General features: G+C 40.3%; 1 protein-coding gene across 3 annotated transcripts in view; it reads right to left on the minus strand.

Moving 5' to 3' along the window:
* Positions 1-22,111, minus strand: part of CCSER2 (coiled-coil serine rich protein 2) — a 65,435-nt gene that overhangs the window by 42,799 nt on the left and 525 nt on the right. For all 3 annotated transcript variants that reach the window (XM_048505474.1, XM_048505476.1, XM_048505475.1), the window contains exons 2-3: positions 8,671-10,131; positions 4,178-4,383 (exon numbers count right to left, since the gene is read on the minus strand). In XM_048505474.1, the coding sequence (XP_048361431.1) occupies positions 4,178-4,383; positions 8,671-10,084 (1,620 nt within the window). In that variant the 5' untranslated portion in view covers positions 10,085-10,131. The remainder of the gene's footprint in view (positions 1-4,177; positions 4,384-8,670; positions 10,132-22,111) is intronic.

Raw genomic sequence — 22,111 nt, forward strand, 5'->3', positions numbered from 1 at the left:
TATGAAGAAATACAAATAGAGTAAAACTGTATGCGAGCAATTCAAGATTCTGAATTCTTTGAAAGGCTATAATGTCGCTATACAGCTTTTTAAAAAGAGGTTTTCAAGGAAGTAGCCACCATTAGGTATGTGTATCCATTTGGGACAGAGCTACTCTGGAAGTTCTTGAACATCTTCAGATTAATTCCCATTGGGAACATGACAAAAAGTTGGCTGAATGCAGAAAGTTATTCATGATGATTCCCAGCATTTCTGAAGCACAGGAAAAAATCCCCATATTATTTTTGTTTAAAAATAATTATTTAACAAAAAATATTTATTTTTGTTTAAAAAGCTGAGAAGAATCTTATTCCTCATCTCTACTGGTTTTTGGAATGCTGCTATGTTATTCTTAGTTAAGTCGTGAATTTTAATTATTTATTGTGCACTATTGTTTTTAGTTGTTGTTCTGTTGTATACCGCCCAGAGCCCTTCGGGGGTGGGTGGTTTATTAAATCCAATTAATAACAACAACAACAACAACAACACTATGTACTGACTCAAGCTCTTAAAATATATTCCTTTCAAGAAAATTTATCTGTGTTGCATTGTTTATACACATGCAAATACACAAATATACCACACCCATTAAAAGTACTACAATGTGCATCTCAGCAACTTTAAAATGCAAAACTTACAGCAGGGAAATCAGTAAGTCACGGTGTTCTCTCACACAAGTAGGTGGTATGTCTCTTTAAGATTACAACCTTTTGGAGAACTGTAGTCTTAACTAGATATAACAGATCTATTCACAGATCTTCTGTTTTTTTAACTGCATATAGCAGTGATAGGGCAACCAGATTCAGATCAAAACCACAGTGTGGGAGGTGGCATTTAATTCTCCCCCATCGAGAATATTTTTGAAATCTCAGTTCTCAACTCTCCCCAAATTACTATTCACTCCATGAAAAAACTCATTTAGCACAAATATCAGCCATGGTGATAGTGTGAATTATGAGGGGGGGGGGGGGCTGAAATTGCTGTTGTAAGGATGAGCTGTTTGGCCAGAGCTTCTGGATTTTAAAAACAATTTGAAACTTTAAAATCAGGCCTGTTTATCAATCTCTAATCATCATTTCCATTTAAACCCTTGGACTCAATTCCTAGATATGTGCACTAGGAGGCAGAAGTGTGAGAGTAAAATATTTTGAACACTTGGCCAACAGAACCATCACTTCAGAAATCACTGTTGTTTCAAACTTGCTCATAGCACTAAACAGTTTTCTTCAAGCAAGCCTTTATTTGAGGTGAGGATACCACAGTTGTAAGTGAACTGAAAGAGGGTGTCTCGTCAAAGAAGATAAAAAGTTGAAGGAGTACTCAACTTTCAAATCACAGTGGGAGGATCAACCAATCCATCAAGAATGCTCTCTTCAAAAGTCAGAAAGGATTTGTTGTCTTGCGGTATTGGTATTTGTCATCAGATGTTCCTATCACAGTAACTCAGTAGTTTTTTAAATCCTCTACTGATACACAGCACTTATCTTACTACCGTGTCACACACAGAACTCCTGCACATTGGAGAAAATTTATAGTTTGCCTCATGACATGGACTTTACATTAAGTCACATGAAGCAAGACTGTGCTTGAAGCTGCATGCTGCAAGGAAGGTTGGTGGTGATAAGCAATCGGACTTTCAGGGAACCTTGGCTGCAATTACTGCTAGCCTTTTCCTACAACACAAAACGAAAACCAGTGCCCCAAACTTGGGACAAAAGGTCAAGTGAGAATGATTAGTTGCCCTCCAAGCAAATAAAAGTAGTTCTCCGCCTCTAGATCAAAATTTATGCCATCGCTCTCCTTCTCTGTAAAGCAATAGCTTCTCTCTCTTTTGGGCAAAGGAGGCTCACACAAGCATGGATGGAAAATCTCCCATCTTGACAGCACATGTGCTGAAATGGGAAAGCACCAGCACCTTTTCCCATCAACCTCGACTCCTCTTTCACATGCACGCATCCTTCCATGGCAGGACAGCAGCATGCTATTGACTCTTTCCCCCTGCATCAAAGCTGCTATTTGCCTTTTCCACAGAACAACTATTCATTTTCCCTTGCAGGGTGACTTACAGTTCTGGGTGGTATAGCCCAACTTAGAGTTATCAACCAATATAAAACTTCGTTCATTAAGCAGACAGCAAAAGATTCAATTATATTTTTGTATTAGCAAACACAAGTGTATGAGGTATGCAACATATTGTATTACAATAAAATTTACTACGTGCTAAAAAGCTGTTTGCAACATTTCTTATTACAGCAATATACCAGGATAAAAGTACACTGAAGTAAACAAATGTGCCCTAATTAATATTTCCCCTAATTAATACTTCACCAGTTGGTAAATAGATTCTTAGGAAATGAACACTTAAATGGACTAGTCCACCAATTAAAGCCTGAAGCCTAATTCCAACAACATCTTGTCTGCAATTCTACAGAGCATTATCTTCAGGCTGTTTTTCTATTGGTAATTAGTCTTGCAGCTACATCAAAGCTATAAGACTAATTTTCTGCATCAGTTCATGATTTGAAGGGAACAACAATGCCAAGACAACTAAAAAAAAATTAAAAGGCCCCCCCCCCCCGCCCCCCAACATTACTGAATAGAAATTTGGCTCCAAATGACTCAAGTCTATCCACATTCTCTTTTGGCTCCAAATGACTCAAGTCTAAAGGCTTATCCACATTCTCTTTTCCCTCGACTCCAAGTTCCTGTTCCATCTGTGGGTTTTTTAAATTTCTGCATGTCTTCTGCTCCCTCTAATAGTCGATTCAATATCACACTCAATTTGATCAAGAGTGAAAAGCTGCTGCTGCTTCAATCAGCAAGGAGGTAAACTAGATTTAATCTTCTGCTATATCAAATGGACCACTAGAGTGAGTAAAACACATATGGAATACCAAAGAACCCAGAACTTCAGGATAAGGGAGAAGAGAATGTGGAAAAGGCCCTTAGAGGAGATTCTCATGTAAAACAAACTATGGCTGCTGTTTGGAGAATGCCCCAGGAACACTCGGCTTTGGGTGCTTGGTTTTCTGTTAAGACACCTAAGCCTAATTTAGAATTTCTTGAAAGGAATACCTATAGTAGTAGGGAGAATTTTATATCTCCAGATAGGACTACTCCTATCAGTCCTGCCAGCATGGCCAATTGGCCATGCTGGCAAGGGCTGATGGGAATTGTAGTCCATAACATCTGGAGTGCCAAAGGTTCACCACCACTGGTCTATGGGAATGGTCTACTTGCACCCATAGATGACCACAATACAGCTCAATAGAGCCCATCTCATTACCAGCTTCATGACAGCAAATGTCATTAAAGAGTATGTATTTTCCATGTTATCCCTATAAGCCTTCTTCTCCATACCCCATAGATTACTTATGCTTAAGTCTCAGTACACTGCTTGCATATGAACTCAAATGTGAGCACTTGAGAGGACAGCTTGATTGAGCCACATTGAGAAACTCGATTTGCAAGTACTGCACTTACAATGAAAATGTATTAGGTCATTTTCAGAAGACATTCATGTTCAAGTTTGTACGGCAAATGTAGGTAAAATAACAGCTCTTGTAATAAAAAGAGAATTGTCTATTAATTTCTAAGAACTAAACTCAAATATTTTTCAAGTCAATCAAATAAGAACATAATCCAACTAATGAAAGTTTCCAGCACTAACGGGGGAAGCTTATAAATGTTTATTAGGAAGACAGACTCCCCAAACCTGACCGTATTCAATGGGGTTGGCTCCCAGAAAAGTGTACAAGGGAGTACAATCTAAGTCAATTAACAAACAGGGGGTGATGGGAACTGTAGTCCATAACATCTGGAGGGCCGCAAGTTTGACACCTATGGACAAACCAGCATAGACGTATAGTTTATCAAGCACATAACTCAAAGCTTAATGTGAAAAACATCAGTAAACTTCAATATAGCCCCTTTTGGCTATCAGTGACTATCCATTTTTACAGAAGTGCAGTGTTCAATAATGCCTCACTTTACATGGTCCAATTTCCTTTTGTATTTGATACTCCTCCCCTGTCTTATCTGAATATAAATGGCAAGCTTTCAGGCAGAAGCCTGACTGTTAACTTCCTGAAACCTTTAGCGTGTTTTAGAAACCATGAACAATGAAAGATGTACTTACTATGCTGTTCATTTCCGATGAGTCATAACTTCCACATGGATGGACACTTCCAATGGGCTCCAGTCCTTCTTCATCCCACATATAGGTTCCATCAGAGCTGTCAGATGGAGAAAGCTCAAAGGAGGAGCCAGCTCTGTAGTCCACATCAGAGGAGATCACGTTGCTCCCAGAAGGCTGCTTTGCATTTTCACTCTTGTCATCGACTCCTTAACCACAAAAAAGTTAAAATCATACTTTCACTGTACACGCATACAACATGAAAGGTAAAGGTAGTCCTCCAAGCACCAGGTCATTACTGATCCACAGGGTGGCATCACATCACAATGTTTACTAGGCAGACAATGTTTACAGGGTGATTTATCATTGCTTTCTCCAGTCATTTACACTTTACCCCCAGCAAGTTGGGTACTCGTTTTTCTGACCTCGAAAGGACAGAAGGGCTTAGCCAACCTTGAACCGGCCACTTGAAACTGACGTCCGTCAGAATCATACTCAGGTAATTAGCAGACCTTTGACTACAGTACTGCAGTTGACCATTCTGCAAACAGGTCCTTTTAAAAATGTTACTTCTAAAAGCAAAATCTTATGCAAACGATGAAATAACTGCCTGAAACAGGTGAACTGTGAGGTGACCCTGCAATCTAATGACAACCTTTAGGAACAGAAAGATAATAGCATTTTGTAGCTAAATGGCATGCCCAATATAACTTCTAAATTGCACTGCTGCCCCGCCGGGCCTTAGGATCGGGCGCCACACTTTTATAATGAACTTTTATAATGTTGTCTGATGCTGCTAGGTTTTAAGAAATTTGTAAATTGTTTTCATTTACCTAACGTATTTTATGGTGTGTAATATAATGGCCTACTGTATGTAATATTGTTTTGGCCTTCTGTACACCGCCCAGAGCCCTTCGGGGGTGGGCGGTTTAAAATCCAATATACAAAAATAAATAAATAAATAATCTGTTAACACTGATGACAACTGGGTCAAGTCAACTGGAACACTGGATGTACCGTGAAGGTTCTTCATAGTTGAAGATGAGGACGATTTGATAATTAGATACCGTCCTACCCACAATCTCTAGAGACAGGAAACAGGTTGCTCCTTTCTTCTCCAGTGGGGATAGAGTGCCCACCATCCTCACTTCAGCAACTTGCTTCACTAATGTAACTCAACACAGTTTGCCTTATCTAAAATGAACTGTAACTGTGGGAGACAGTAGTCACAAACAAAATATTGCACATGTAAGATAACAGAAGGTAGAAAAGAGACCTCAACAGTCAAGAATTATAAAGTGGAACATGAGAAACCTGAAACCGCCCCCCCCCCCGCACAGAGAACCAAATTCTTTGAAGAACCACCCCCTCCAAAAAAGAAGTAGAGGCTCATTCCGCACATGCAGAATAATGCACTTTCAAACTGCTTTCAGTGCTCTTTGAAGCTGTGCGGAATGGCAAAATCCACTTGCAAACAGTTGTGAAAGTGGTTTGAAAACACATTATTTTACGTGTGCGGAAGGGGCCCCAGAGTGGGTCAAGAGGGTTCTCCTCTTCAAATAAAAAGAAGCTTCACACTAAGTCCAACATTTCATTTTCACTTGAAAAGGAGGACACATGACAACTAGGATGTTACTGTGAGGTACTCCCAGGACTATGGAGGGAAAAAGAATACCAACCAGTCAGAAAAGGAGAGTAATCAAGCCAGTTGCTGAAGAATCCATTGCCTAAATGCTGCATCAGCCAGGGCAACAGAATATATTTTATAATGTCTGATGACCATGGAAGCCAATATCTACATAGCAGATTTAAATATCTCAGAGACTGGAGCAGTGGAGTTGAAAGGTGCCCTACTGACTGACTGAGCTGTGATGCTCACTGATGCTTGAAGACCTTGAAAAGAGTACACCAGAGTGTGCACTCAACCCACCTGCTTAGGCTTAACTTCTTACACCTCACTAATGGAAGGTACACCACAAATTGGCTGAAGATCTAGAGATTCTAAGCAGTTTGCACAGCCAAAGGCCTGACACTCTGACCATGAGAGATGTAGCCACAAAAGCTTCAATTGGCAAAGCTAAGAATTCATGGGGCTGGTATAGCTATTGTGGGCACTAGTGTCCCAAAGGTATCTTTCTTTTTCCATATGGAGGTACACTCCCATAGTCAGGCTAACCGCAGCAGGATCCACCACTGGATTTTTTAGTAGTCTAGTAATCTTAGGAGGAAATATTTTCAGAATGCCCAGCATGAAACCTCTGCAACAATGGGTGGCCCATTCTTTCTTCCTTCTTCCACAGCAAAGAACCAGAAAAATGGGGAAAAATCCCTGGAGTTTGACAACACTTCCAGATTCCTTCCCTTCATATGATTCTTCCTGATTTGCAACCTGTGGCTGCTCTGCTTTGGGAGCTGAGAGCTTCACAAAGGAGTGAGAGGAGTTCATCCGAGGGGAAAAAAAGTCATTTGGTGCACTGAGCAGAGGGAGGGACTCTTTGTCCTCAGATGATTCCCCTCTTCCCTGGCCTAGTTATGGTCACAGTTGGATTAATAAGTTACAGAACATTCCTTGTGGGGTCTGAAAGAAAAAAAGGATGCGGCTACTCGTGGCAAGACTGCTGTGCCTTTCATGGCTGCCTTGGTAAGCCAGGCTTCCTACTGTATGGTGCCCCACTGGCAAGAATGCCACTTCCAGGCAGCAAGAAAGGGAGATGGAGTCCATCTGGAACCCTTCAGGGGAAGTTTCCTCTGTCTGCAACCCCAGTGGGCATTAACAAATTGCTCCATCCAGGACTGGAGTTCAATGGGGACTGATGCCTTCTACACACACACCCTCCCTCCAGTTAAGAAACACTGCAGGGAGATTGCACCTGCTGCCTACTCACATTTTACTTCTTTTCCAATGTTAGCCCAACAGAGTCCCCAGGCCATTTACAGGGGCCTCCAGTGTGCATTTAGTTTTCCCTCTAAAGTGCAAATGGCTGCCACCATCTGTTTCTGAATTGCAGGGCTCAATGGTCGCAGCAGTGGCATAGGAGGTTAAGAGCTCATGTATCTAATCTGGAGGAACTGGGTTTGATTCCCAGCTCTTCCGCCTGAGCTATGAAGGCTTATCGGGGGAATTCAGATTAGCCTGTGCACTCCCACACACGCCAGCTGGGTGACCTTGGGCTAGTCACAGCTTCTCGGAGCTCTCTCAGCCCCACCTACCACACAGGGTGTTTGTTGTGAGGGGGGGAGGGCAAGGAGATTGTAAGCCCCTTTGAGTCTCCTGCAGGAGAGAAAGGGGGGATATAAATCTAAACTCTTCTTCTTCTCTTGTTCAGCTGCTACTGAAGAGCAGGATGAGGTCTGAGCTTGGCCCTTTTGCCTCACTACCAGAGGCCTGCCTCCCTTTCTCCCTCAGAACGCACAACAGTGTCTAATGGAACAGGCAAAGAAGCCACTGAGGCCATTGGAGAAGTTGAACAGAGAGCTTGGAGAATTGAAAAGTCAACACAGCAGAAAAGAAGCAAACTTTCTTCCTCTATCCCTGTCTTTTTTGAAGAGCCCAGAACCAGATCCAGTAAGTAAAGGCACGTGAAGAAACAATTTAAGAGTTCAGTGATGAACAGTTGAACTCTTTCCATGCCCTACTCTTAGGAGAAGGCGGGAAATAACTGAAAATGGTGGGCACTCTCTCCCCAACAAAGACAGAAGGAACAACCCATTCCCTGCCTCCAGGGTATGTGAGAAGAAGAGCATTCTCCTCTCTTCAAGAGAAAATGGGTTTAACTCCCCTGCCAAATTAAACGGGACTTCAATGTGTTTAGCTCTGGCTAGATCTATATGATTATTTAACACTAATACATGTTTTCTGTAGTGTGACTGGTTTGAGAATCTGACCTCCAAGCTGCCAGGCTTATAAACAGAAACAGGAGAAAATGAAACCACAGAACAGGCAATTGCTTTAGCGATTATTTGGACTGAGGATGAACGCATGTTGCATTACCTGGGGTTCTCTGTCACAATTATGTAGATCTAGGTTCTGTGGTACCATTGCCTTTAAAATGGTTGCTACTACTTTATTTTAACTGCAGACATTAAGATACGCTACAGCACATGAAAGTATAGGGAATATTTGCTTGTGACATCAAACTGATTTGTCATCTAACTATATACCAAGCATTTTTTAAAATCTCAAAACCCTTATGCTTTGGGAAGAACCAAAAAGTGTTGGTTTATGAGGGCTTCATGCTGCATATGCAGAGTTCTGCATCTATGCTGCAAGATCCATTATTACCATATTTACCTGAAAAGAAAGATTCTGAACATGATCCCCCCCAAAAAAGTTACAAGCTTTTAAAAAATGTACATAAATATAACTTGCATTTTTCTTGACAGCACAAATAGGGGAAAAAATTAGTCTTCTTTTCTAGTAACTATGACTAGAAGACAGATGACTACCAACTCACTATAAAAGCTGGTTGTCTTGTGTTTAAAAAAATCACACTTACCAGACACATGAATACCCAACCATTCATCAGAATAACAACTGGGTATTTCATTTTCCTTAAGAGACAGGAGTTGATCTAACGGTATTTCATTTCCACACTCCAACTCTTGAACAGACGCTTCCTCTTCCTGAATTCTTAACGTTCTTCTTCGATATTCTAGATCTACAAAATCATCACTAAAGTCTTCGCTCAGATCATTCTTCTCAGAAGATGACAAAGAAGATACGGATATTTCATCTACATCACCATCTGTGAAAACAACTTTACTGCCATCTTCTACCAAATTACATCCAGCTTCACTAACTTCTGGTCTTGCAGTGCTTTGTGTACTTTTTGCATCAGCACCTCCATGAATATCTACTGAAATTGAAGAGTTCTCTTTTTCGGTATCATTATTTGTGCTGCCATCCACTGGAATCCTTCTCCCCAAATGTTGGTTGCTAGGTCTTAATAAAGAAGGTCGGCCTGTTCTAAATCTTAAAGATGGTGCATCCCCAGAGCCGTTTAACAGTGGGGGTTTCTTCAATCCTGAAGTTCCTAAAGTAGTATAAGACCTAGGAAACCGACACCTTAGGGGCTCATTGCAATTGGGTGTCTCTAGTTGTCGAGCATTTCTTGATAACAGATTTGACCTCTGAGATGTTCTAATAGCTAGATGTTGATTTTGATAAGGCCTTGTAAGATCCACAGCTCTATTAAAAGAATGTGACCTGGTTAAAGATGCAGGGGGCAAGAGGCTGTTTTGAATGGAATGAGAAAAGCTTTGTGATCTAACCATTTTTTCACAGGAAGATTTAACATTGTCTGTTGACATTGATAGATTCTCTCCTGACCTGCTTCTTGTGGCAGAGGAATTACCTTTATTCCTCTGAAAGCCTATGGTTGACTGGGTCCCACAAACCCCATTCAAGTGTGACTTCGGAGCATTTAGTCCAGAATACGAAGTCCTGCCTAACAACAAACTTTTGGTGAATTTAGCTGAACAAGGCAGCCCAGACACAGACTTTTGGCTTAATTCTTCTGCAGAAGACACAAACATGTTGCTTTGTTTTCCAGTTTGTGAAGATGTGCTGTGTGACCCTATCCTGGGCACTTCTTTATTAACTGCTCCCTGGGACTGGGGGCACTTTTCTGAATCAGTCAGTCTTTCATTGGAATTGTGGCTGGAGCTAGATTCACTGCTGATTGGGTCACCCAGCTGGTACTTATTTGATTTTCTCCAGTTAAAGGAAAAGGAAGACAGATGAAGAGCGCCATTGTGCTTGCTGAAATTTTTCTCAATGCTCTGTGTATTCCCTGATAAATTAAGAGCTGTCCCATTCGGAACGGTCTGTAGGATACTTCCAACAGGTTTTGTTCCATACTTTGGTAACCTGGAAACCAAGGATGTCCTGACAGGGTTTTTTTCTTCCATGAGCTATAGTCCTTCCATGAGAACTGGTCCTTGAATAGTGCTATAATCTAAAAATAGGGAGACAAAAATAATACAAATCACTTTAAGGATATCTGTACAATACTGCAATCTGTCAAACAGCAATCTAAGCAACTGGAATATATCCGTGCTTCATACATAGGCAATTCTTTCATGAAGAGACCAAGTAAACCTGTCAAATACAACAATTTTGAAATTGTATGACTAAGGGAAAAATATGGAGTTGGATCAAGATTTTAATAAATTAGCTCATGAACACTTGTGGCAATTAGACTGTCAAGGTGTCGGTCTGAGCTAAACTGAGTCAGAGTGTGTAGAAACACTGACTAGAAAAGGAGGCAAAGCCTATGATGGTCTCAGAGATACAAAGGAGAGAGTGAACTGATGCAAAGTGAAAGTCTCCTCAGCAGAAGTTGTTGCCCCAGTTCATTTTATCTAAATTATTTCTTGAAATGTTGAAGCTAAAGAACATATATCACTAACATTTTATAAGTGTAACCTGGAATCCCACACTGGCAATTTCCTCAAGACCATGTAGCCCTTCGAAACTGTTTTAAAGCTCGGCCACGCTATTTCAGGAGATATTATAAAACAGTTTGCTATTAAATTCCTGGTGGCAGCGAAATTTGAACTTTTTTTGCATCTATTAGATATATTTACAAAGAAAGAAGAGCGGGCATCACACTTGCTTTAGCAAATATACATAAACAGGCTTAAAAAAATAAACCACACACAGTGTCTTTGGTTGGACCTAGATCTCCAGACTGTATCTGGACTCTTTGGGCTACACTAAGCAACCCTGTCAACAGCAACACTGAGCAAGCCACGAGTCACGCTAAAATTCTACTTGCTTATTCCTTGCCTAGAGTTTTCACTGATCAGAAACAACTGCTACCTTTAGAAGACTCACAGAATTTCCTCCAGCCCCACAGCATCTGCTACAATTTATCCACTCAGTACTTCAGAGATATTAACAACTACTGGCATGAAAAACAGCAACACTTCCTCTAAGTGAAAGCCAACACTCTAAGCGGCATCAGCTGCTTCTTTCTGAAGGCAGAAGCTATTCCTGCATACATATATTAAGACAAATCTGAAGAGCAAATTGACAACCTTTTGGAATGACTTGACAGTATTGCTGTAAAACTAGAATGTCAGATTCTTAACAGAGACCCAACCTATTTGACCATGTGGGCTGATGCCCTGCCAATTCACACGTACCAAACATGGAATTCATTTTTATCTCTGCAATAGGGCAGCATGACTGAGGCTCACTAATAATGTTTTAGCATTTTTCTAGAGAGAGTATGAGAAGGACACATACATAACTTAGTTCACAGATTTCTGTAATTTCTGTATACAAACACACTCACTGTGCTTGCAGTTTTGAGTACATTATGAAAAGTAAAACAAATACTGCTTTGGGGTATCTACTGTGACTGAGTCTAACACAGCATCATTCATATAGCATGGAGAAGCTTTGAAGCTGGATAGTCATAGTAAGGATTGCGGCAAAATTCAGAATGCTGAAGCTACCAAAAAGCCACAGTTATCAGATGCAACTACTTCCTACAGCAAGTTGTTCCTTCCGATGCCACAAATAGCAAGCAATTTTAAAGCTAGAAATGGGTTATCTAAAATCCAACAAATCCTTATCTACTCTGATCCCAAGGGTTTGTGGGGAGTTAAGGAAAAGGGGGAAAAGTAATTTGTTAAGGAAAAGGAAAAAAATCTACAGAAAGCCAGGAATAAGGTACCTTGCTCCACTGACATTAATGTGATTTGAAAAGAAGACATATATCATAAATATTACAGACTGATATAAGAAGGGCTTACAGTAACATTCTAGACAATTGAACAGTCAAATCAATCTCCAGTTAAAGTACTCTGGTTTCATGCTATAGTAATGACCTACATTCTTTAATGTGAAATGTAGGTCACATGAAACAAAGTTATAGTTTTATGACAGCCTTGACAATAACTATTCACCCCCTCCTGATCCATTCTGAAGGTAGCAGTACCGTTCTCTATACCCATACTTCCAGCAGCTCCTTTTCCTTGTGAAATAATGTCAGACATATTTCAAGCAAAGCTACAGGAAGAAATTTGTACAGAGAATCTCCAGAACAGAATTCCACTATGGCAATGTCACCCAAGACTGTTCCCCTTCCAGCTACAACCAGGAATCCTTTTACAAGACAGAACAAGACCCATACAGCCATTGCAGCACAGTATTGCCTTAACACGGAGCAACATATGGGGAGGGGGATTATGGTAGCTGTTTTCCAACAGTAGGGACTTGTCTGGCAATGGTTTTAACTGCTGTTATGGAAGTCCAGAAAATAAATTATTTAATTTACTCATTTTATTTACACACTACATTTCTCCCCAGTGGCTTATTGTTCCCCTCTCCTCCATTTTGCCCTCTCAAGAACACTGTGAAGAAGTCAAAGGTTTGCACAGCCGGATTCAACTGGTTGTTGTGGGTTTTCCAGGCTGTGTGGCCGTGGTCTGATAGATCTACCAGACCACGGCCACACAGCCCAGAAAACCACAACAACCAATTGTGAGGAAGGTTAGGCTGCGAGTGTTTGTCTGGCCAAAGATCACCCAGCAAGCTTCCATGGCAGAGCGGGGATTTGAACCTGGGTCTCCCAGATGTTAGTCCCAGATGTTAGTCCAATCACTACAACCACACTGGTTCTTGCGGAAGGGGTACAGCTCATTCAATTCCAAACCATCCACCCTCATGTTCTTTCTTAGAAGCACTGGAAATTTGGTGGAACACTTGAAGAGACATTTGAACATATTTTTTGTTTGGAATCACCAACATACTTTCCAAGATAGAGTTTCCAAGATAGAGTTTCATTCATTCAAGAACTGGGTGGGATAAGATCTTTTTTTCCCTCGGTAACAACCTGCCACACTGGATAACTCCTGTGTGTACTGTATACATATCCAATACATGTTCAAGGACACATTTGATTAAATGTGGCTGATATAAATATGACACTGTGCAAAACACAATCCTGAATGAGCCAATGTTTTCAATACCCAGATCTGAAGATAATCCTTACAGCTGTGACTGAATGAAGACTGTCGTGAATCCAAACAATAAACTTCCTTTTATCTACTTAAAAAAAAGGTTTCTATTTTCAGTGTTTATGACAATGACATACTTCAATTTAAGTGCCTAAGTACCACAGATTATAGGGAGTTTATAGCTCCCTCCCTCTCCAACATAATATACTTGCAAGTGGTTCGATCTCTCTTGCTCCATTTTATCTACATTGTAAGGTAGGTCAGCCTGGAAGACAGCAGCTTGCCCGGGTTACCCCAGAGCATTTCATAGCCACAAAGGGATATGAACTTGTATGTCCCTTTTCCTAGCCCAACTCTATCCTATGCTACACTGCTCATGTAGACATGTGTTTGCAGAGGCAAGGGGTGTGTACCACTTTTTCCCAGTATTTTACAAGTTCAGCTTTAAAACCACAGACATTTTTGAAAAGTCAGAACCCTACACCAGCTTTTTTTAAAAAAGGTCTTTTAAAGGTGAATCCAAACAATTCCCAGTGGGCTTCACAAGTGGAAGGGAGAGAGGACCAAAGGCTTCAAAAGCTCTAGGCACTGGCTGTTTGGCTGTGGCTAGATAGGCAGGGGGTTTTTTTGGGGGGGGGGGGAGACAGAAATATATCTGGGGGGTTGGGTCAGTATCCCTTCACTTGGGCAGTTTTTTGCTATTCTAAGATTACACATTCAATACACCATCATGTCATGCTGTGATCACAGAAATCATTTTTTTTGCTTTTCATTTTTTTCTACTTCAATTCTGAGAGGCACAGTTACAAAAGCATAGTCACTACCAAGTGTTCAGTAGTTTGCAGTGAGGTTTTGCACTGGGATTTTCTCATCAATACCGAACAAATTAAAAAGTTAGCCATGGTTAACCAACCACCAAGAAGCTTAGCTTCTGGGTTCATTTTCTGTCTTATCTCCCAGTTTAATTTCGTTACTGGACTCACCTGGGCAATAACGTAAGCTCTTGGATTACAGGGACTGTTCTGAACTATTTTTGGCCTTGCTTTAGACCAATGGGGCCCTAATTCCTACCTGGTTATACAACATACGCTAACAATAAAGCAGATGAACTGAAATGATCCATATTAATATTATTACACAGAGAAACCAATATTGATTCAAGTTTCAGATAGTTTGGGATTTGCTGGTTCAATACCATCTTAACATCACACCATACTCTAAGGGTTACCTGGTGCTAAACTAAATTACACATACCGTACAAAAGACAAACACAGCAATTAAAACACTGAGGGATCACTGAGGGAATGCCAAATAAAACAAAGGAGTCTTTGCCCATTGATGGCAGATGGCAACAGAAGGGGGAAACCAAGGCTCCCTGAGGAGAGTTCCAGAGTTTTGGTGCCACAACTGAGAAGGCCCTCTCCCAGGTTGCTATCTGCCTAATCGCAGAAGGTCAGTGGACCCAAAGCAGGGCTAAAGAAGATGTCCATAGTGGATGGACAAGTTTGTAAGAGAGTAGGTGGAATACTCAGTATGTTTAAAGAGTCAAGGACTCAGGGTAACTGTGGGGCCAGATCCGCGTCTCTGGTCCTACACAGCTGAGTTAGTTTAAGAAAAACTTAGAATTAGCAAACACCCAAGAAACAGTTTTGAAACAGAAGATAAGTTTACTGGACAGCATAAGAATCTGGCCAGGGTGTCCTCTTAAGGTCAAGAGGCACACCCTTGATACAAAGGGACCAATTTTTATAGACACAAAAAATACAAACGTCACACAATCATCATAGTTCATACCTCTTTCACGTGATACAAGCATGTTCAAACCCCATTGGTCAGATCTGTCTTTGGTCACAGTAAGACAGCCCCTTATTCTACGTCAAATGCTACATGCTGTTAGTGCGTGCTGTCTCTCTGTGCATATACAAAGGGCAGCAATAAAAACTAGTTTTGTTGCCCTCTGCAACTTGTTATTCTTGGTTAATTCCTGAGAGAGCTTGGTGCGGCTCTAGGGCAGGGGTAGGCTTAACATACTCCTTTTAGATCATAAACCTTTCTTTACCAGCATGAACAAGTTGTAAAACATGATTCTAACAATTATACAATGATTCTAAGACAATAGGAAGACAGTAAAATACTAATACATGTGAATCACTTCTATTTATCCTTTCTGTGTTCATTCAACATAAATAGAAAAACACTTTTTTCCTTATTTCTTAATTAATCACTACTTGATTTAACTATCCCGTATTATTGGTCCCTACCCACAAAAGCAAGGGCACAAGGACCTATATGGCTTCTGTCATATAGTAACCTGTAGTTACAAGATCTAAAGATGTTATCTGTAGTTGCCTGCATCTTCACTAGCAAGCTGGTAATATGCAGGCTTGCTGGTCACTCAAGACAGATACATTTTGACTAATCAACCTTTTGGTCTGTGCACTTGATTAAATACAAATTTTATACATTCTGGCCCATCTCCACAGTAACTAATAAAGGCATCCAAAAATAACACAACTAAACTAAAAAAACACTATATCAAAGTGTTCATCACAGATCTCTGCCTTGTGTAACGGTACAAAAACTAAAAGAGTTGATCTGTTTCTGACATATTCTGGAGCAGATGTAAAATTTCTGGAAACTGAAGAAGAAAACTTTTTCTCCTGTTAAAAATGGAAATTCTAGGGAAAACTAAAATATGTAATACTCACCCTTCAATTGAACAAATGTCTTTTAACAATTTAACATGACTCATCATTCACAAGTTAGCATATAAAACTGTGCTATTTAGAACACTTATGGAATTTAAAAGTATAAATGCCTTCATTTTCTAAAAGCAACACTGCAAGTCTACCCAGTATTTCATAGCTGCAAAGTGCTACACCTCATACTACTATAGTATATGTATCTTATTTTCGATCATCTGAGAGATGGGCGGTGAGGGGGGAGAGATGTTGAAAGGAGAAAACAAATTCTGTAGCAAGCGAAAGGATGTATTTGGACAGAAACACTTGCTCAAAGTCACATTAAGGAGGACCACCAGCATATTACACAATATTAAGTTAACCTTTATAATTTTCTACTTCATTTATATCCAACTTTTCTTCCCCAATTGGGAGCCAGAGCAGCTTATATTACGATCCTCTACTCTATTTTATTCTCTCAACAACCCTGCGTGCTAAAGTTAGGCTGAACTCAGAGCGAAGATTAAAACCTGGTTTTAAAACCAGACTCCAGTCCAACACATGAGGCCATTCTGGTTCTATAAACTTAATAACACTGAACATACTGGATTATATCATAATGCATTATCATTAAACACACTGTGCATGTGTTAAGTGCCATCAAGTCACTTCTGATTCATGGTGACCCTATGAATCAATGTCTTTCATTAACAGCGTTGCACAGGTCTTGTAAACTGAGGGCTATGATTTGCTTTATAGAGTCAATCCATCTCATGTTGGTTCTTCCACTTTTCCTGCTGCTTTCAACTTCTCTTAGCATTATTGTCCTTTCCAGTAGCTCTTGTTTTGTTATAATGTGACCAAAGTACAATACCCTCATTTTAGTCATTTTAGCTTCTAAGGACAGTTGATTTGATCTAGAACCCATTTATTTGTTTGCCAGTAATTCATTCTTACATTGAAGATACCTTTCTAGCTCCTGCATGGCTGCTTGTTCCAGTCTCAATGTCCTTCTGACCTCTTGGTAGCAGCCTCCCTTTTGGTGGATGGTGGAGTCAAGGAATAGAAACTCTTGAACAACTATAATTTCCTCATTCTCCTCCTCAAAGTTGAGTAATTCTAATCCAGCTTTCCTTATCATATGTTTTGCATACAAACTGAAGAGACAGAGAGATACAATACATTCTTCCCTGACGCCTTTGCCAGCTGGTGTGCATTTTTTTTTAGTAAGCCAAGTTATAGCATTAGATATTTCAAGGTTTTTGTTCAAATAATTTAAACCGCAATTAATATCTTCTAATTAAATTATGTAAATAAAGAACTTTAAAATGTTATGTCTACAGAGCAGCAGTGGCGTAGTGGTTAAGAGCAAGGTGCATTCTGATCTGGAGGAACCGGGTTTGATTCCCCGCTCTGCCACTTGAGCTGTGGAGGCTTATCTGGGGAATTCAGATTAGCCTGTGCACTCCCACAGATGCCAGCTGGGTGACTTTGGGCTAGTCACAGCTTTTCGGAGCTCTCTCAGCCCCACCCACCTCACAGGGTGTTTGTTGTGAGGGGGGGAAGGGTAAGGAGATTGTAAGCCCCTTTGAGTCTCCTACAGGAGAGAAAGGGGGGATATAAATCCAAACTCCTCCTCCTCTTCTTCTACGACTACAATACAAGTAATATCTAACGCTAAACTTGGCTTACTTAAAATGCACACCATGAGCATTTATGTAAAACCTTGTCCTTCCTTTCACCCATTCCAAGAGGGGAGGTTTCGGGTTTGTTTTTTAGTGTTCCCAAGGTTTTCTGATTCATCCATAAGAAAAAAGGCAAAAGTTCGCAAACTTTTTTTGGAATGAATGAAAAGCTAGAATGAATGAAAAGCTCTTTAAGACAAGGTTTTTCTTACTCAAAAAACAAACCAAATCATGGGAATTTGTTTCAGTGCAGCCCCAAACTTCACAATTAGTTTTACATTAGAAAAACTGAGAACTATATCCAAAAATGGGAGCATCCCCCATTTCCCCCCACCCTTCACATCCCTATTTGAGTATGTCACTCCATAAAGTTGGGGCAATGGCTGAAAAAAAAAAGCTCCAGATCAAGGAGCAGCAGTTTTCATGAGTCATTGATCATTTAGAAGCTAAAGAGAGGGCACTGATCAGAATGGAGCTCCTACAGAGATTCCTATGATATGGAGAAACACCGATCTGTTATTAACTGAGATGTCTGCTATGAATCATCCACTATATCCAACTCAATTTTTAAAAAGTCCTTGAAAAACAGAATGAAACAACTGTCCCACCCCTGCCCCAGGCCTACAGAAGTGGGGGGAAATAAAGCATGTTAACCCCACTGGTTTGGGTGGGTTTTCCGGGCTGCGTGGCGGTGGATACATGTTAACCCCTGTTCACTTCACCAAAGACCAATACAAGGAACCATTAGGCATGATGATTCTCTGGAAGCTCTCTGTAAATGGGTTCCCACTTCTCGTATTCTTCCTACCAAGTGATTACTGTACTGATTAGCAAGATTCCCAGAAATATACTGCTGAACTACTGCTGTACCATATTTACCCAAAAGGAATATAACCCATAATACAGAACACTCCCCCACTCCACAAACACACAATTTATATGCAAAATATAAAATATGCAGGGTTTTATTGCAGTCCCAGGATGCATCAAACAGCCCTCATTTTCGTGATGACACATCTGAAAAAACCTCATCTTGCATTTGGGTAAATATAATTAAATTAAATTAAGCACAGCCACCACAGAAGCAGATCTACAAGAACAGAATAAAAAAAACTGAACATTAGTAGGAAAAATGTAAAGAAAATAGTGTCAAAACATTCCTTTTTTGGTGTTGTTTGAACAAGTACTATGATCCACAAAAATTTAATTATGGGTGAAGATAATGTCAATACAGGGAATGTTAGCACACCAAGTTTAGCTGTTTGTGACAGTATTTGGCAATGTCACTACAAGACACAGTGCTCCATCAGTTATTCCCTGTTGTTAAACTTTGGTTTCTTAGAGCAGAAGATCAGGCCATTAGTCACTGGACACAAATTATTATGAAACAGACTGTGGCCTAAAATAATTTGACCATTTAATACCTCAGATTAACTATTTTACAAGTGCCATCTACCGCTTACTTTAGAGCACTCTTGAAAATAAAAGCTCTAAATAAGTATTAGGATATACTACTTGCATTTTTCCAATCCATCATCCAGTTCCAACAGTTAAGCTTCTTTAACATCCTGAACAGCTCTAAAGCACCAAATATTTCATTTTTGCCTTGATTTTATCAGTGCTGAATGGCAAAAAGGCAAGAAGTATTTCACAGGTCGTATACTGCCATTTCAAAGATGCACTTTTCACTAGAATCCAGAGAGTTCTGCTATTACAATTCACAGCTTTTAATTACAGTAAGCTATTACTAATTGCATCAAAGTCTAAATCACTTGGACTGCTCAGAAAGACTTAGGATTTAGCTCCAACAGATATATTCAAATTCTGTCCAATTAAGATTATGTCAGGTAGCAAAACAGGGACTAACCTACACTGTGCTTGGCAACATGGATACTATGCTCCACAAAAGGGGTGCCCAATCTTTTTAAAGTATAAGAACCCCTTTCTAATATGAAAAGTTTTGCATAGCTCCCCCCACAGGATAGCAGTTGTACTATTAGTATTTGCTGACAGAAAAAATGCCATAACAAAAAAAAAATCAACATGAAAGTGGTTAGTGCACTTACAGATGCAGGGACCTCGCACAAATGTGCAGCAGCCCCAAGGGATTCATGACCTCCACATTGGGAACAACTGCCCTAAAATGTAATTTTAAGAAGAGATACTTTCTTTATATTAACTCTGAAGTGTTTTTGTTACTGTCACTTAGTTTGTACTTACATTACTTTTGTTTTTAAATAAAGATTCACATTCTTCAGAAAACCAAACCAGAAACTACATCCCACTAACATCAGCAACTTTCCCCACAGAAGTCAAAGATATATTCCTTTTCTCCTAGACAAGCCATTATTGTAGCATGAGCAACTGATTATTTGTAAGAACACAGTTGAACAATCTTTTAAAGGTGACATCTTAAAAATTAGATTCAGATTTTATAATTGTTTTTAGCAACAGCCCAATAACCAGTACAGTAAAGTATCTGCTTTTGTTGAGTACTATTTCCTTGCACTTCAAATCTGAACTACTACAACTTAGCCAAGAAGCCACTTCTAGGCAGACATGGCCCTGTCATCTCAGTAACCAGAAACCTTTTGAAAGAAATGCAGCCTTTGTGGAGTCAGGCATCACTATCACCACTGATTTTAACAGACTTACACATGCCTAATTCTACACAAGATCAGGCTCTGTAGTCTATGAAGGCCTACCAATCATTAACGCAATCAAAATGGAATCTTAAACAGACCCATGCAGAGATAACTTTTCAAAAGACATATCTGGCCTATTACCATGAGTCACAGCACCATGAATTTGCAAGAAAGCTAGATTTTAAAAGACTGACAATAAACTCCCATCTAGCAAATGTTTGACTTTTTAAAAAGAATGTTACCATGTTACCTGATTCTCTAAATCCTTCCAAGAATTTGGAGAAGACCATTCATGCACAGTATTTTCAATACATTACCCTTTTAGAAAAAAAACAATATTTTACCTATTATTGCTACATACTCATAACTGATCAATTATCTACATATTTAATTTTTTCCAAGCCATTCTAAAATTTCATTCATTGTTTCTAATTATATAAGAAATAAGCTGGCCAGACAATGGGATTCTAAACTCTGGCTAAATGAGTGATAGATGACTGACAGGGATGCAAACCTTTTTATAGTTGAAGAAAATTCCTTAAAGTTAATCCTCTCTTGGGCATTTTGTTCTATGACCTTACCAACATCACACAGGATTTTTTTAAACAGTGGCCTACACATTAAGGATAAATGAAATCATTAGAAGAGATCCATATGATAGCTTCCTGTATATCTGTTTGGCATTAGCACATAGGTAAAGTTTTCATTTAAATTTTAATAAGACTAGGAAAAAAACAGGTTTTGTTCACAGATCTATTTTAACACCAATTTAATCTGGCCTCCAAAATGTAGACAATTCGAAAGAATAAAATGACAGAATTACTCAAATTGACTTCAGTATACAGTTTTAAATACATCATAATGGGCAAAATGGTGGGTTTTTTAATTGGTCATATCACTCTAAAATGTCAGACATTTACTTAAATGGAAATTATGTGGTTCTGTATCTTAAGGGGGAAAGGCATGCAGAGGACAGATGTTCAGTGTATTACAAACCTTAACACTTTACCCACTGCCCCAGGTAGCAATGTAAGGAAATGTGTTGCACCCCACAAGGCATGCGTAATTCCACCTGTTCTCACACATAACAACTCTGGCAAACTACTAAGGACCACACCTACTGAAAATCTCATTAGAAGAAAACGCCCCCAAACTGCCTCCTGCTGCAAGTCAACTATCAATTTGGAGGGAACTCCAGCAACCCCCACCTTGTGCAGTGGAGCCACAACACAGTGGTAGAGCATCCTTACCCACAGGCTGATATATTCAATCCCAGACAACTCTAATTAAAAGGATCAGCTACAAAATGATATATAAGCACTTTGGAGAGCCTGGAACCAGCCAGAGCTTGACCTTGACAGGCCAGGACTCAGAAGGCCTTCTCACGTATGGCCAAGTGCATGTACCATCTGGTTTCCATGCCCAGGCAACCTTACAAGGGTCAGAATCACAGCAGATGGCAGGACCCGAGGTAGTGCAAAGCATTACCCTGATCCCTGGGGGACTACAAAAAGTGCCCCAGCCCCAGGAAGAACAGCTTCTAGATCAGATGGTGGCGTCTCCATGGCAGATTCGAGCCCGGTAAGGTCCGCCTCGCTTCCTTTATCTCTGAAGGCCAACGAACTCCCTGAAGATTACACCAAACACGGGGACAGGATTCGTCGATGCCCCCCCCCCCCCATCATGACACAGACATTGCCTCAGGCCTGGGAAAAGGAGGCTGGCGAGGGATGGGGAGGAGGAGGCTGCAGCATCCTCTTGGCCTGTACGGGAGATGAAACCAGGGCGGCGCAGCCTCCCACCCCACCAGATTGGGGGTGGGAGGGGCACAAAAAAGAAAGACAGGACAAAAAAGCGGGGGGTGGGGTGGGGTGGGGAGAAGAACATGGACTTTATTCTGACTCAGCTGGGCAGTGCCTTTCCCCAACGAGCAAACACTGGATAGGCAGGTCGTGT

Source organism: Sphaerodactylus townsendi, linkage group LG08 (genome assembly GCF_021028975.2).
Source record: "Sphaerodactylus townsendi isolate TG3544 linkage group LG08, MPM_Stown_v2.3, whole genome shotgun sequence".
NCBI classification, from domain to species: domain Eukaryota; kingdom Metazoa; phylum Chordata; class Lepidosauria; order Squamata; family Sphaerodactylidae; genus Sphaerodactylus; species Sphaerodactylus townsendi.